At 49.7% G+C, this 15744-nt stretch overlaps 1 protein-coding gene across 6 annotated transcripts in view; it reads left to right on the top strand.

Annotated features, from left to right (window-relative positions):
* Fyn (FYN proto-oncogene, Src family tyrosine kinase) overlaps positions 1 to 14059 on the top strand; it is a 203793-nt gene extending 189734 nt beyond the window's left edge. For all 6 annotated transcript variants that reach the window (XM_075945335.1, XM_075945319.1, XM_075945327.1 and 3 more), the window contains 2 exons: positions 2042 to 2173; positions 13395 to 14059. In XM_075945335.1, coding sequence (XP_075801450.1) covers positions 2042 to 2173; positions 13395 to 13603 — 341 coding nt within the window. In that variant the 3' untranslated portion in view covers positions 13604 to 14059. The remainder of the gene's footprint in view (positions 1 to 2041; positions 2174 to 13394) is intronic.
* The last annotated feature ends 1685 nt before the right edge of the window (positions 14060 to 15744 follow it).

Raw genomic sequence — 15744 nt, 5'->3', positions numbered from 1 at the left:
TTTAAACATAATGTTCAGGAGCAGAACTGCTTGCCTGCTCCAGCGCTAACGTGAGATACCACGGAGGGAAATCGCAGGATTCTTTTCAATTTTGATATCACACTAGCGTAAAAGAGATGGAGAAGAAAACTGCAGTGCTGGAAAATGCCAGGGTGTATTTGCTCAAGTTGTTACCATGTACTGTATTTAAAACAAAAATGTAATTGCTATAATTTATCACGTCTGGCTATGAAAACCTCCATAACTTGAAGATTTTAATCATTTGCCACTTTTGCACAGTGACTTTTCATAGATGATGCTGTGAAAATTTTGATTTTTATCAGCCTTTGTGTGCTTTCTAGGGGCTCCTGAGTGTAATTAGTATGCCGTAAGCATATCACTGTTTGCATAACTAATGCACAATCCTTGTGTTCTTCCTGTGGTCTGTTCAAGAAATGTCCAGAGCTGCTTTACAGTTACTGGTCCTACCATAAAAACACAGGCTGCTGGGTCCATCTTCCCTGTCCACACATTTTAGCAACATGATGAGCAGGGCGGGCCCCCACCTTTCTTTTAGATATGGAGAAAAGAGGATTCTCCACAGTTCAGAGAGACATTTTAAAGATACAATCTAGCCGGGCGCTGATGGCACACACCTTTAATCCCAGCACTCGGGAGGCAGAGGCAGGCGGATCTCTGTGAGTCTGAGGCCAGCCTGGTCTACAAGAGCTAGTTCCAGGACAGGCTCCAAAGCTACAGAGAAACCCTGTCTCGAAAATCCAAAAAGAGAGAGAGAGAGAGAGAGAGAGAGAGAGAGAGAGAGAGAGAGAGAGAGAGAGAGAGAGAGAGAGGAGAGAGAGAGAAATGCAATCTACTGCCTTTGGCATGTTTGCCACTTGACCCTATAAAGTCAGATTCATAGGATCGTCATCGCGATGAGCCTTATCTTACAAGTCCGTCGGTTGAACCGGCTCTGACTGGCAGGAGGAAGGTGATATGCAGTGCAGCTTAAAACACTTCTCAGAGCTGAAGATGGCTACTACGGAGAGAGGGGAGAGAGAAATCAGCCACAGACAGGATCGCTGCTCTTTGATCATTGCTCTGGGGGAGGGGGTCGTAGAGGAAACTGAGGAAATACAGCCCATTTTAGTGTAATACGCATGCTACCTCCATTCACCTCTGCCCTGGGAGAAGCTGGAACTTTTGTAGCTTTGTGGCACCTCATAAGGGCAGTCTATAGTTTAGATACCAGAGGACACAGGAGAACAGCAGGATCTAATCCTGTATGTTTTATTAAAACATAGCATTATTTTGAATACATACGGTTTTAGTGCTCTATTGCTGCTGTGCGAGACACCATGACCATGACAACTATAAAGAAAATATTTAATCGGGGCTTGCTTATGGTTTCAGAGGTTTAGTACATTGTCATGGGGAGGAACATGGTGGCTAGAGAAGTAGCTGAGAGTTCTATATTCAGACCTCAGGCAGCAGGAATAGAGAGGGCCACTGGGCTGGGCTTGGGCCCATTGACACACTTCCATCAATAAGGCCACACCCCCAATCCTTCTTAGTAGCGCCACTCCCTGATGAGTAAGCATTCAAATATATGAGCCTATGGGGACCTTTCTTATTCTCTTCTCTCTCTCTCTCTCTCTCTCTCTCTCTCTCTCTCTCTCTCTCTCTCTCTCTCACACACACACACACACACACACACACACACACACACACACACACACACAAACACACACGTCAAGAACCACACTCCAGACCAAGCCCATGGCATTCAGTGTGATTGTGAATTCATGTTCAAGAAGCCAGCTCCCCTTTTTGCTGAGATATTGAGGGTTTTGAAGCCCAGTCCTTTGCAGGGAGAATTAAAGTGATTTGGTTTAAGTCACAGAGGCCAGGCCTGGGCCATACATCCTCTCAGCCCCCGTGTATTCCTTTTCCACTGCCTTCCTATCCTCCTTCAACCTGTCCCCTGAAGATAACTTCCCTCGTCCCTCCTCACCTGGCACAGGCTCTCCACCTCAGAAATAACCAGGTCTTTGTTCTGCAGGTGCCAAGTTTCCCATTAAGTGGACAGCCCCTGAAGCAGCCCTGTATGGAAGGTTCACAATCAAGTCTGACGTGTGGTCTTTCGGAATCTTACTCACAGAGCTGGTCACCAAAGGAAGAGTGCCCTACCCAGGTAAGAGCCCCAACCTGAGAAGTGGGCTCCCCCTTGACTGAGTTTTATAAAAATCTTGTCCAGTTACCTGTCCAAGCCCTGGGCTCAGTCTTCTGGTTTAGCCAGGGGAATGCAGAACTATGACCTGCACACCAAGCTCAGTGTGCCAAGCAGAGGTATAAATGCTCCGGTTCCCACAGGTCATGGAATTTGTCCTGTCTCATTTAGGTGTGTGTGTCATGCCTCCCAGAGCAGAAATGTCACTAAGCTGAGTCTATGCCCAAATGGAGTTTGTAGACATGTCTGGATTGAGAAAGATTCCTGGTGCTTTTGATCACACTGTAGAGCAGGAAGGTGCCAGAACCTGTTCTCTTCTGAGGCTCCAACTCCAGATGGCCCCAGGGTAGAGGCGCATGCAAGGCATTTAGAGTGTTCGCCGCCTGTTGCTGAATCCACTGCATGGAAGGGAGTGGATTACAAAGGGCCTGGAGCCTCTTGGAGCCTGCAGTTGTCCCGGAGCATCATATGCTTCCTCTCTGGAGGAGCTATGGGTTAAGGTTATTCGTGCTCAAATTCATTAACTTAGCCCGACGGAGACATAAAGGGCGCTGGTGCCATTTCACCTCCACGCTTTACTGGTTACGGTACAGGGACGATCTGCTGTTTGAAATGTTAAGGACATATTTTTTAGTTACTGATGAGCAAAAAAAAGAGCATAGCTGGATCACTCTCTTCATTCCCTGCCTTTAAAAGAAAAAAAAAAGAAGCTTTAAAAAAAAAAGCCCGCAGTGATGGAAACGATAGTAGAGATTAATGAGGAATGGAGGTCTCTTGCAAATCCCGGGCTTGTAATCATATCTCTGCAGAGGAGCCAGCAAGAGCCGATTAATTTGTAATCCCTTTGTTCATTTTGTCTGATTGTTTCTGGTCATCGTCAGAGAGCAGAGCGGTGTTCATCAAGAGCCTCTCTTGTCTCGGCTAGTACAGCCTCCATACCTCTGAGAGAGCAGGGTTGGCACTGAGGCGAAATTAACAGAGTGCTGGCCTCTGAAGCCCCAGCGCCAGCGTTTGGAGGTGCGGGTGTAAGTCTGTGTTAGCCAGGCCGCTGCAGCCGCCGCCACCAGCATGCACAAGTGGGCAGAGTCCGTAGGGCTAGTCAACCAGCAGAGAAGAAAGGGCTGCCCAGGAAGGGGCGGGGCACAGCATGGGTGCTTTGGAATGGCTTCTGGAGGAGGAAGAGGATATGCCATCTCCAGATTTCAAAGATGAGAAGGCACTTTTATTTTTAAAAATGTACTATTGTCTACATTTTGAGCTAATTTCTTCCTGATTTCCCCAGGTTGGTAGACACCGGTGTGTTAAAAGCAATCACGGGAAAAAGTTAATGTTCTGCATTTCTGTGCGTCCTTTCCTCCCGTAATTCTAAGCTGCTTTTTGTTTCCTGGGTCACACGCTGAAGCCAAGACAAAGAGGTGAAGGCAGGGGCCTCAAAAGAGAAGGCAGGTGTCTTCGGAGACAAGTTTTGTCAGGCTGGGTTTTAGCCCAAAGAAAATACAAGTTAGATTGGATTCATTCACTCGTCATCAATCAGTGTGACCTGCGCTAGTGTTTGGTCCCTTGGGAATGGCACAGAATAAGGCCTTCGGCTCTCGGGTGGCACAGAGCAGTGCCTGTCCCGAAGCAGTGCATGCAGGGAGAATGGTGAGCCAAGAATAAATGGAGACCTGCGTGCATGGATCTTATTGTCAGGTAGAGTAAGCATCAGATCCAGGACCCAGTCGGCCTTATTCATGCCGTCTTTATGGAGGGTAGATTCCTAAGTGTACCAGCTCTGTGTGTGTCCCCAACCTTCGCTCTCATTGTATGGCTGAAGCAGGCTCAGAAGGAGGCCCGTCACTGAGAGTACCATGAAAAGAGCAAATGCGTTTGAAGTGAGAACTGAGTCCAACATAGTGTGTGGATTTCTGCTGGTCAGCAAATGCTGGTCTGCTGTAGGCTTACGTAACTGCACCTGTCTGCAGGGGCCACCGGGGAGGCAGAAGGCAAGTACACCAGACCGCGGAGGGCAGGAGGGTTTGTTCACAGTGAAGAAGCCAAGGCCCTCCACACCCCCAGAAAGGCAGCAAAAATTACTCCAAGTTTCAGAAGCTGTAGGGAGGGTCCGAGAAGAGGGTACCCCATGTGATGATGCTCCTGGAAAGGGGCGGAGCCAGCTGGGTGGGGGGGCCTCTGTGCTGCCCTGGAGAGACACTGCATCCTGGCAGGTTGACTTGAGAGCCCAGGGAGCTGTGTCAGGGAGCCTGTGACAGGAGCTGCCTACACCACAGAGAGCCAGTCCCAGACCTGCTCTGATAGCCACAGACACTGCTTCATCTTTTTTTTTTTTAAACTCAGCTATAATCACATTTAATTGGACTTCTGAATGTGACAGAAAACTCTTCTTGAGCGAGAAGCTCTGTAGAGGGATTGCAATTACAGGACCATTATCCTAACAAAGGGGAGCCGGGCTGGGGCGCAGACAGTGTCATTAGGCATTATGTAGATGTCACCACGGTTGTTGGTGTGTCCCAGTCAGTCAGCACAGACTGCAGGGTCACCTCGCTTCAACTCTCCTGCACCCATCTCTTATTCCCTGCCAGTAGGCGTCCAGGACAGCGCCCCAATCCCTGTTTATCAGACGCTTCCATTCTCTACTGTGACACGGTCGTTTCTCAGGTGCCTAGAATGTAATTTCAAATAATTCTCCTCTCAAGAATGGTAGGTGGTGGTAAACTTTCCTGAGTTCTTTCATACCTGAGAATGGTCCTTTGTCGCCGTGTCACACAGGAAAGGTGCCCTGGCTTGGAAGTGACAGCGAAGTGAGAGAGGGGATTGATTTAGAAGTGAGCTTTGCAAAAGCTGCTCAGATATTTCTGCCCAGTGTGAAAGCCAGTCCAGAGGTGTGCCTCGGAGAACTCGGAGGATAATGTGAGAGGCATGGCCCAGTGACGGGCAGATTAGCAGTGAGCGGACCACATGCATATGTAGGGAGCACTCACTGGAGACAAAAGAAGGCGGGAGACACAGAAGCTGAGCCAGGGCCTTGAAACCGGAAGAGGCATATTGAAATGTCCTGAGAGCGAAGGGAGGTGGCCAGGTGAGGAGGGCTGCTTCCAAGTTGTGTGACAGTGAGGGACAGCGTTGCAGGGCACCGCCACTGGCTGTCCTCGCTGCTGCAGCCTGACCAGTTGCACCCTCATCGTTGGAATCCAACCTCGCTTTCTGCAGGCAGGGTTGTAGCTGTTCTTTGCATCAAGATTAGAGCTCTTTTATGCCAACCATTGTTGGACGTGAGAACCGGGAATGCTGGTGCCAAAGCTGCTTCCTGGGCTTGACGCTAGAGCCACGGCTCTGCGTCTTAGCCTGCCATTTCACCTCCACAACCTGTCTCAAATCCTTGCCTTCTCTGCCCACATCAAGCTGTCACCACCGGATAGTGACCTCCCAATGGAACTTCCTGCCCTCGGTCTCTCCCTCCCTCCCTTCTTCCACCGCCATTCTGTCATTGTCACCAGCAGAAATGGTATCCTGAAAAACAGATGAGTTATCTCACTCTGGTCCTGGCTAAAGATGCCCAGACTTCCCTTTGGCCTCCAGATAACTCCAGGAGGCCGCGGCGTGAGCAGCACCTTATCAGCCTTTCCTTCACTCCGTCCACAAATATAATCGAATGCCTGTTATGTGTGGAGTGCTGCTCCAGACCCGTGGGTTATAGCAGAGAGACAGTGTGAAAACCCCCGCCCGCAGGAAGAGTTTTCCTGAAGAAGATACACAAAAAAGACATATAAACTATGTTCACACTTGCTAGTAGTGTTGAGCGGGAGAGAAAAGGAGGGTCGCTAGGAAATGGTGGCAATGGAAGAGTCACTAGGAGGTACCCTTTGCGTGAAACTCTGATGGAAGCAAACTTGGGCCAGGGGGTATCTAGGGGGACTGTGCACACATGCAGGGGGCCAGGGAGCAGGAGGTGTTGACTCCTGGCAGATAGGGTCCTGCAGGGTTGTAAGCGAGTATGCTTTTTTACTCTTTTGGCTGCTGTTGTTCATTTTGAGATTATAGAATAATTAACATTTCTCCTTTGTGTCTCCCCACTCCTGAAAATCTATATCATCTTTTTCATCAATTGTTATTGCATGTATATGTATTGTGTGTGTGTGTGTGTGTGTGTGTGTGTGTGTGTGTGTGTGTGTGTACATTCCTTAGTGTAACCTGTGGAGTACATACGATGTTACTTGTCCTATGTTTTCATGGCTGCTCATTCTGCACTAGACAGCCAGTTACTGTGTTCTCCCCTGGGGAGGGCCATCTCTCTGGCTCCCGGCTTTATGCTCTGTTAACCTGCAGTTCTTTGTGTAGAGTTACGGCCTTATGGGCTTTTTCCCATGCAGTGTGGCATGCCTGTTAGTATCCTCTTTGTTTAGTTCATGTTTGGGCAGACATGTTGGTGAGACTTTACAGGTATAGCTCCTGGTATCACTAGGAGACAGAGTGTCAGTGAGCTCCCTGACCACCGGCTCTTGCTATCTCCCCGCCCCCTCTCTCATAGTGCCCCCCCCGAGCCTGAGGTATAGGGGTGTTTTGTAGGTGTAAGCTTCTTCTCTTACTGAATGCCACGTGAAGTGAGTGGGGCAGGGAGACTGGCACAATCCGATTCTGTCCCCGGCTGTCTCCCTCCTGTCACATTCTAACCTGGACACACCAGGAAGTCTTTGTTTGTGTGTGACAGGTCTCCCTGTGTTGGGCTAGAACTGGCTATGTAGAGGAAGCTGACCTCAAACTCACAGAGGTCTACTGCCTGCCACTGCCCCCCTCCCCAATGCTGGGATAAAAGGCGTGCATCAGCACGTCCCGGGTGTTTCTTTTGAAGCACATCTATCAATTCCCAATAGCTGTGCCTTCCTTGAGGGCAACAGGACATCTTTCATGATCTGCAATTCCCCGCAGTGTCTGCCCACAGTAGACTCTGTGTAAGCAAATAAAGGGATGGATGGATATGACAAGGGAGAATTTTCAAAAAGGAAGAAGAGCTCACGGGTTTTTTAAACACTTTCAAGGTTGGTCCATGGCCCACAAAGCCTTTCCTACCCTACTCAGTTGTCTTTGCTCACGGCTGACAGGGGATGAATCTCCCCAGCTACAAGGTAGCACCTGTCCCCAGAGTTCTAGGGTGTTGACCCTGTTTTCGAATACCATATCCAGTAACCTGATAGGCAGAATATCCTGGCTGTGCTTTGCCGTGGCCCTTCACGGAACACCTGCCTGTGTTCTGGCAGGACCTGGCAGAGCAGGAATGTTCTCGTAAGCAAATCCATCTATCCATGTGTTGGAAGAGCCCTCAGATCCTTCAGAGAGTGCCAGCTGCTTGACTTTTTTGAGCATATGTAGTCACTTGATAATGCCTGAGAGAGGTGAGGGAGGCCCGCCGGCCGGCCACGCAAGTGCTAGCGCCTTCTGGAAAGAACAGAGCCCTTTGCTCCCTGCCCCCTGTGATTCCTCACTGCACAAAGTTTCATGTTCAAGCTGCCGAAAGAGACGGGTTCTCTGTGACGTAGCAAAGTTTGAACTTGCAAGTAGAAGGGGGGTGAGAAACAGCTCGAAGAGGCCAACCTGGGCCAATCTGCCTCCCCTGCCTGCCTGTGGTCCTCTGTGGTCCCCAGGGCCAAAGGCCTCCAGTTCAGAGAGGGAGACCCACCTGAATGCTGTCACCTCCCCTGCAAGGTTTGTCTTGGCCAGTGTGGTTAATGAGAGGAAGGGAGAGGATGAGAGAATACCTGTGAGCTAGGGCACTGGGAAGGGAGAGGATCAGAGAATACCTGTGAGCTAGGGCACTGGGAAGGGAGAGGATGAGAGAATACCTGTGAGCTAGGGCACTGGGAAGGGAGAGGATCAGAGAATACCTGTGAGCTAGGGCACTGGGAAGGGAGAGGATCAGAGAATACCTGTGAGCTAGGACACTAGGAAGGGACATTGGCTCCTGGCGCATTTCGAACCCAGCATGCTGCTTCACCCAGTCTCACTGCGCAGGCTCTCCTTCCACGTCGGCACCTTCACCCTCCTTGTCACTTCTCTATTCAGAGGACAGAGAAGTTTCTTATAACACTGTCTTATCAAAAAGCAGCTATGCTTGCCCAGGCCTCGTAATCCCAGCGCTCAGGAGACTGGGGCAGGAGGATTGCTGTTAGTTTGAAGTCAGCCTGGGCACCATAGCAAGACCTTGTCTCCAAAAAATTAAAGAAGAGAAGCCCAAAAATCATAATATTGCATCATCGACTTCCAACAGCCTTTGTGTGTAGAGCGCACCGCCATCACTTCCAATTTCATTAAACCGTGCGTTTAATAAGAACAGCTGCCCCCAGGTGATTGGCGAGGTGGGCCACAGGAAACAAAGCCAGTGATTACTGTGTCCTCTCAAGGCCAGTCATTTATTTCTGTCCGTACTCTTTGGCCAGCATCCCAACGCCCGGATTTGTACTCTGGTCCACGAAGCTTGTCTCAGAGCCTCCTGGTTGTTCCTGTAAAATGAGAAAGCACTTGGTAATCTGGTAGCACGAGTGTGCGATGGCGCGGTGTGCTCGTGCTGAGCAAGCACCATTAACTCCGACGTCCTCTCAGCACCATGTGGCCGCTCTCGACAGCGAGCGGGCTGATGGGGTTTTTAGAGAGCTTCTGCAGAGAAGCGAAGGGCCTCAGACAGAAGGCCGCATTCATACCTAATATCGAACCATTCCTTTTCACGACAAGCTCAGTTTGCAAACGAAATCTAGTATCGGGCAACCTGAGTATCATTTCCACAGTTAGAACAGTTCTTCACACGGCGCAAGAGTTCAGATCCCCACAGCCATGGTGAGGCCCGGGTGCCAGTGTGAATAGACAGCAAACCCACTGACTTCAGATGGGGCCCCTCTGAGGGCCCCCAGGAACAAACCCACTGACTTCAGATGGGGCCCCTCTGAGGTCCCCCAGGAACAAACCCACTGAGTGCAGATGGGGCCCCTCTGAGGTCCCCCAGGAACAAACCCACTGAGTGCGGATGGGGCCCCTCTGAGGTCCCCCAGGAACAAACCCACTGAGTGCGGATGGGGCCCCTCTGAGGTCCCCCAGGAACAAACCCACTGACTTCAGATGGGGCCCCTCTGAGGTCCCCAGGAACAAACCCACTGACTTCAGATGGGGCCCCTCTGAGGGCCCCCAGGAACAAACCCACTGAGTGCAGATGGGGCCCCTCTGAGGGCCCCCAGGAACAAACCCACTGAGTGCAGATGGGGCCCCTCTGAGGTCCCCCAGGAACAAACCCACTGAGTGCGGATGGGGCCCCTCTGAGGTCCCCCAGGAACAAACCCACTGAGTGCGGATGGGGCCCCTCTGAGGTCCCCCAGGAACAAACCCACTGAGTGCAGATAATAGAAAGCGGTGAAACATTAATACTTCTAAGATTTTGTCCCAAGCAGCTGACAATAAGGTGATGGTTAAGGTGTTTGGTTGACCAAAGGAGACACTGAGACTGGAGGAAGTCAGGTTCCCTGCCGAGGGACGTCAGTGGCGTTCAGTGCTCTGCCAATGAAAGCCATTTTCATTCCTTCCCTCCAGAACTAGAAGGGGAAGCGGGGACGGTCTCCTGAGTTCAGAACAGGTCGAGGGACACTGATGCTTTCAAGAGAAGGAGAGGCAAAGAGCACAAGGATAAGGGAAAAGACGATGTCTGTGCACGCGAGAATCCATGTTGGCGCCTGCACAGTCAGCATCTGAAAGGGAGAGTTGGGACCTCTTGTGTTTGAGAAAGAAGCCATCAAAATGACTCAAGAAGAATAATGCAGCCGTAATGTCAGAGAGCAAATGAGTCCAGGTGGCCAGAGGATCCCAGATGCAGTGTTAGGGGCAGGAGGACGGGAGTGCTAGAGCCATGGCCGTGTTTATAAGCACAAAGATTTGAGGGGAGACCTCGGACTGTGAGCTCAGGACCACATCGCTGGATCCTGTGAGAGTGACCCTCCAAATTGGCCCCCCTCAGGGAAAGAGCAGGGGCATGTTGTTCTCCTGAGCTGTGGGAGCACAGAAGAAGCATGATGCATTTAACTGAGGTTCTGTCTGTGAAAGGAACACTAGCTGAACATCCCGACTGCATTGAAGGTTTGTTGAGGAGCTACCAGGTCTGCAGGACAGCTTATGTGTGTCCTGGCCTCTGTCTGGTTGGGTGAGAGCTGGTCCCAGTTCCTGTCCACTTGTCGCTCTCAGCCAGTTGTAGAGTCTAATAGCCTGCTTTTCAGCCAAGCTGCCCTTGACACATTTCCGTTCCCTCAGTTCACAGCACTGTTCATATATTCCCCAGACTCTGCGTGGTCTGGAGAGAGAACACATGAAGAGGAGAAGGAGGGTGGGAGGTGGGTTGCTGCAGGACAGGAGGTAGCAAGCTAGGAAGTTACATCAAAGCTGACCACGTGGCCCTTCTGGTCTGGCCCGGTCATCGTCCTGCATAGACTGAGGTGTGGCTCCGTCCCATGACTGCAGCTATCCAGGAAGGAGGCCACCCCAGCAAATGTGGCATGCCAATTCAGGTTGTCACAACCGCTATGTCCAAGTCTTGGGCGGAGCGCTGGAAAAATAGGATTGACCCAAATGACCAGTTAAACTTTCCATTGGCAGAGACTGAATTAAAAGTTTAAAAGAAAAGAACTATTTCCATTTGAGGAGTTTGGTTTTTAATGAAATAAAACAATACTGACATAAGAGCCACAGAGTCATGGGAAAGTGGTTAACTGAATTCTGTGGTGCTGTTCTGGGCACTTGGTACCAGGTTAAAGCCCTGAGATGAATTTGGGACATCGTAGCTTCTCCCATAGAAGCCTGTCACGCCTCTGAGCTGCAGGCCTCTTCAGATCTTGCCTCCAGTTCCAGGGGTTCCCAGCAGGAGTCAGAACAAGGGAGACTCATACAGACTCAGACTGTGTGGCTCCAGAAACGCTATAAACTAAGAATTTTATCTACTGTATTGTGTAGTAAAGAGTTGCTTCAAAGAACACAAGTCCCTGTGTGTGGCACCCTCTCTTCCTGAAGTGGCTGTCACTTGGACCCCCGCTTCTTAGCCAACCCCTGGGAGCAGATGATACACATTTGAATCAGACATTTTTTTGAAAAGCGAGTGCAGCACAGGCGTGTGTTACATAACACGGAGGGAGAATCTGGGCTGGAACACAGACGGAAGTGAGCACCACCGTGGCGTGGCGTCAGGGAGGGTTTGTGACTAGTTCAGATTTGCGATGCAGCCAAGTGAGTTCCAGTGACTTTCTGATTTCCGAGTTTATTGGAGTTTGGAGATGTGGCTGAGTAGATGCCGGCCCTGTCCCCTGGCCCCGTCTGTCTGGAGCACCTTGGGAAAGAGCTGCAGTCGCTGTACCTCCCTTTGCCTCCGGATCCCTGCCTGGTTCCTAGCTCTTCAGTACTGGGAGGAGGATTTGGGCTCCTTAGCGTCAGGCAATACCCAGCGGAATAGCAGTCCCTTACTGAGCTCTGACCTCTCCCAAACAAGGGACAGCCTGACCTGAGTGAGGTTATTGGTTACATTGAAGATCTGCTTCAACACGGCCACAAGAATGTGTGGATGTTATCATCTCCGGAAATTACAAAGTCGGAGAATAAACTTCCCGTGAGAGCTCTAACAAACAAGTGACCGAAATTGGTGTCAGCAAGGAGACCAAGGCTGGGCCCCGCTTCCAAAGAGTACAACTAAGAATCGCCTGCCAACCCAGAAATGCATGTTTCCCACTAGGAGAGCAGGACACACAACTTCTGGCCAAGCGACCTGGTTCTGTCCCCAAGATTAAAGATGGCTGCGTTGCATGTGTGTGTCTTCCTTCCTAGTGACAGCCCTAAGTTTCATGCTACAGCTAACAGCCGTTGTTCCTGTAAACAGGCAGAAAAAGAAAAGAATTAGGCAAGAAGGAGAGAGAGTACCTGAGAGTAGCTGGGAAGGGGTCACACTCAGTGTGGTATTTCCTGTGCTGTCACGTGACCGGCTGCGCTCAGCCTCCCACAGTGTGCAGTGTGAGAACATCAGCTAGGGGCAGCTCCTGCATAGGGGCAGGAAGGTCTCAGATGATAGATGGTCTGCCCTAGGTCAGCCATAAACAAAGGCTCCAAGACGACACCCTGCCCACCTGTCAAAAGTTCCCAAGTCTCAGAGCACTAGGACGGTCACCAGGCCAGATGATGCCCAGGCCTGCGGGCATGTGGGCACGTCTCAGACACTGTGCACAGGCGTGGTGAAAACCACAAAGGTCCCAAATAGATCGTGTATGTCCTGCAAATAGAAGCCTGCTTGCTCGTGTTCCGTGGGGTATTTGTGTGTGTGCTTTATTCACAGAGAGGCTTCCTTTTTCACTGTGTGTGTGTGGATATTGATGCGTGTAAGTTCAGGTGTCTGCCAAGGCCAGAGCTTTCAGATCCTCTGGAGCTGGACTTACAGGCCACTGTGAGCCAGCCGCTCAGTGTGCGTGCTGGGAACTGAGCTCGGGATCTCTGCCCGAGCAGGACACTCTCTGAACCGTTAAGCTATCTCCTCCATGCCTATATTTTTATCTGTTCAATTGAGGTATAATTTGCATGTAACAAATTGTCCTTTTACAATATACTTCCATGCATTCGGACTAAGAGCCACTTCAGTACACACATGCTACATGAGCATCACAGACTGCAGCCCATGGGCCAAGCCCGGCGCCCAACGTGGCTTTCTTTTAAACCCTTTCAGTGGTGTAAAGAAAACAAAGCTTGCATTAGCTCATACAGACAAAAATATTTGCTGTCGGCCCTTCGCAGGAAGAACACGGGCATTTGACACTCCCCTTCTCCCACCTTGTAGCTCCCCCACCTTTCACCCGTGCCCCCCACCCCGCAGCCACCACTGGTCTGCTTTCCACCACCCGGTCTTTTTCCTTTCGAGGGCCTTCCATAAATGAAGCCATCCAGTACGCTGCCTTTTGTGTCTGGCTTTTCTCTTTTGCAGGCTTTGAGATTCCCTGTCTGGGCTTCTGCATCTAGGAGTTCTTCATCCCTTTGTTCCGTCCTCTCTGCATGGCGTGACAGCCGCTTAAAGGCAGGGTTCTCCTGCCGAGAGGGTGGATGGCATCCTCCTCCTTTAACCACGGGCAGCCTGGCGGTCAGGGCCTGGCACCCAGGAGTGCCCACTTCTCACGGCCTCTTGTCTTTGCAGGTATGAACAACCGGGAGGTGCTGGAGCAGGTGGAGAGGGGCTACCGGATGCCCTGCCCACAGGACTGCCCCATCTCCCTGCACGAGCTCATGATTCACTGCTGGAAAAAGGATCCGGAAGAGCGCCCCACTTTCGAGTACTTGCAGGGCTTCCTGGAGGACTACTTTACGGCCACGGAGCCCCAGTACCAGCCAGGGGAAAACCTGTGAGCACCTGCTCTTCGGAGACCTCTCGCCAGAGGCCTCCCCAACCCCTCCCCTTTAGCTTCCAGTTCCGTAGCCAGCTGCCCCTGAGCAGCGAGAACCGTCCAGGATCAGATTGCATGTGACTGAAGCCGACGACCTTCCACGGCCTCATTAATGACACTTTTGTCCCCAATCCGAACCTCCTCTGTGAAGCATCCGAGACAGAACCATGTTGTTTCTCAGACTTTGGAAATGCATTGTATCGATGTTATGTCAAAGGCCAACCTCTGTTCCGTGTAAATAGTCGCTCCCGTGCCAACAATCCTAGTGCTTTCCTTTTTTAAAAAAGAAAAAAAAATGCAAATCCTATGTGATTTTAACTCTGTCTTCACCTGATTCAACTAAAAAAAAAAGTATTATTTTCCAAAAGTGGCCTCTTTGTCTAAAACAATAAAATTTTTTTTCATGTTTTAACAAAAACCGATCAGGACAGGTGTTTGTTTTTTTTTCTTTTTTATACATGAGTATATATATATATATATATATATATATATATATATATATATATACACATGTTCCTGTACATACACCATGTGGGTGCTACCATGGAGACCGTGGCCCACAAAGGCCGCATAGTTACAGGACCAGAGGGAGGATCGCTGCAGAAACCTGCATCTCCACACGGGTGTCATTCCGAAAGCCGGTGGCCTCATTTTTTGACTTCTACACAGCATGAATTTCCCCCCTTCCTTTGGATTGCACTTTCGATTCCTGATCATACCTGTAGGTTATTGTTGGTATGACTCTTCTCAGGTCCCTGAGCTGAGTTCACACATCTTGGGACCGGCTTTTGCTCCGGCGTACTGTGACCTGTTCTTGAGACTTGAAAGAGCACATTTAAGCAAGCAGACGGTCCTGCCAGGAGGGCGCGAGACGGAGACCACACAGACTTCCTGTATAAATATGAATGCTGAAGTGTTTCAAATGTTCTTCTTTTATTTAATAAATCTTGTAACCACATTTAAATGGTCTAAAACCCATATAGCATTGTAGTCACGGCAACCTACTAAAACTACTTTCTCATGCAACTAAAACGTATGGGGAAGGCAAGGGTGGGGGGGTTGTACATGTCCCATTGTAAAGTAAGTGTTTCGATGTCCTGTACTGCTAATGAATGGCTCTCCGCGTCCAGAGTACTCCAGTCAATAACTATGCACTACTTTACATTTCATGGGGGTGCACAAAAAAGAATTACATTTTTAGTTGCTCTTTGTACCAACCTTGAATACATATGTTTAACAACAACAGAGCGATTCCTATTTCTATTGAGTTTTTTAATACTGAATAGCAACTCGGAAGTCTTAATTCCTTTTTTTGTTGATGATTTATTTGTGAGTTTACATTTTTAAATTGTTTAACTTTCTTAATTTAGTAATTAAAGAGAGCATTTTACATTTGAAACAATTGGTTCGTTTGTTACGTCACAGGAGGTCCCCAGGCGCTCTGTGGCATAGCTGTCCCGCACCAGATGGGGAGAAGCACCTGGTGAAATCGGCCATTGCGCAGTGATTTCCAAATGACAGAAACATGCAGAACATCTGGAGAGGCTCCCCCACCAAAAGGCAAAGCGATTGGCTGATTCCAAGAGTTGTTCCAGCAGAACTGGGCGTGCCCGAGCACTGTAGCTTACCTGACCCTGTCTCTAAGTGGAATGAACTGGGCTTCCCTTGTAGAGTCCTTCCTGAGCTCAAGACAAATCGTTTCCAAGCACCCCTCTACTTGTCTCAGCAGGAGACAGTGGTGCGAGGAAAAGGCGGTGGGGTGGGCCAGGTGACGGCCCCGCCTAGCTCTACCATCATTCCTAACTTCTTAAGACGCCAAGGTCACTGGTGTCGGATGGAGCCACCTAGGAAGAAAAGGCTTTTATTGTTGCTGAAGTAACACTTACCTTTCAGAAAGGTTTTTTAGCATTTGGGGGGAACATATGAAACATTTTAAAATCAAAACTGTTATTTTGGATATGAATACCCTTGACAGAATTTCAGACTTATTAGGTACAATTTTTATCATGTCGGATGACTCATTAACAGGTTCTAGATTTTTTTTTTTAAAGATAATGATTTTCAATCCTTCCTTCATGTGAGGTAATTTGCAAATATTCTCTG

Source organism: Microtus pennsylvanicus, chromosome 1 (assembly GCF_037038515.1).
Source record: "Microtus pennsylvanicus isolate mMicPen1 chromosome 1, mMicPen1.hap1, whole genome shotgun sequence".
Lineage (NCBI taxonomy): Eukaryota > Metazoa > Chordata > Mammalia > Rodentia > Cricetidae > Microtus > Microtus pennsylvanicus.
This window is presented reverse-complemented; position numbering and strand designations above follow the sequence as displayed.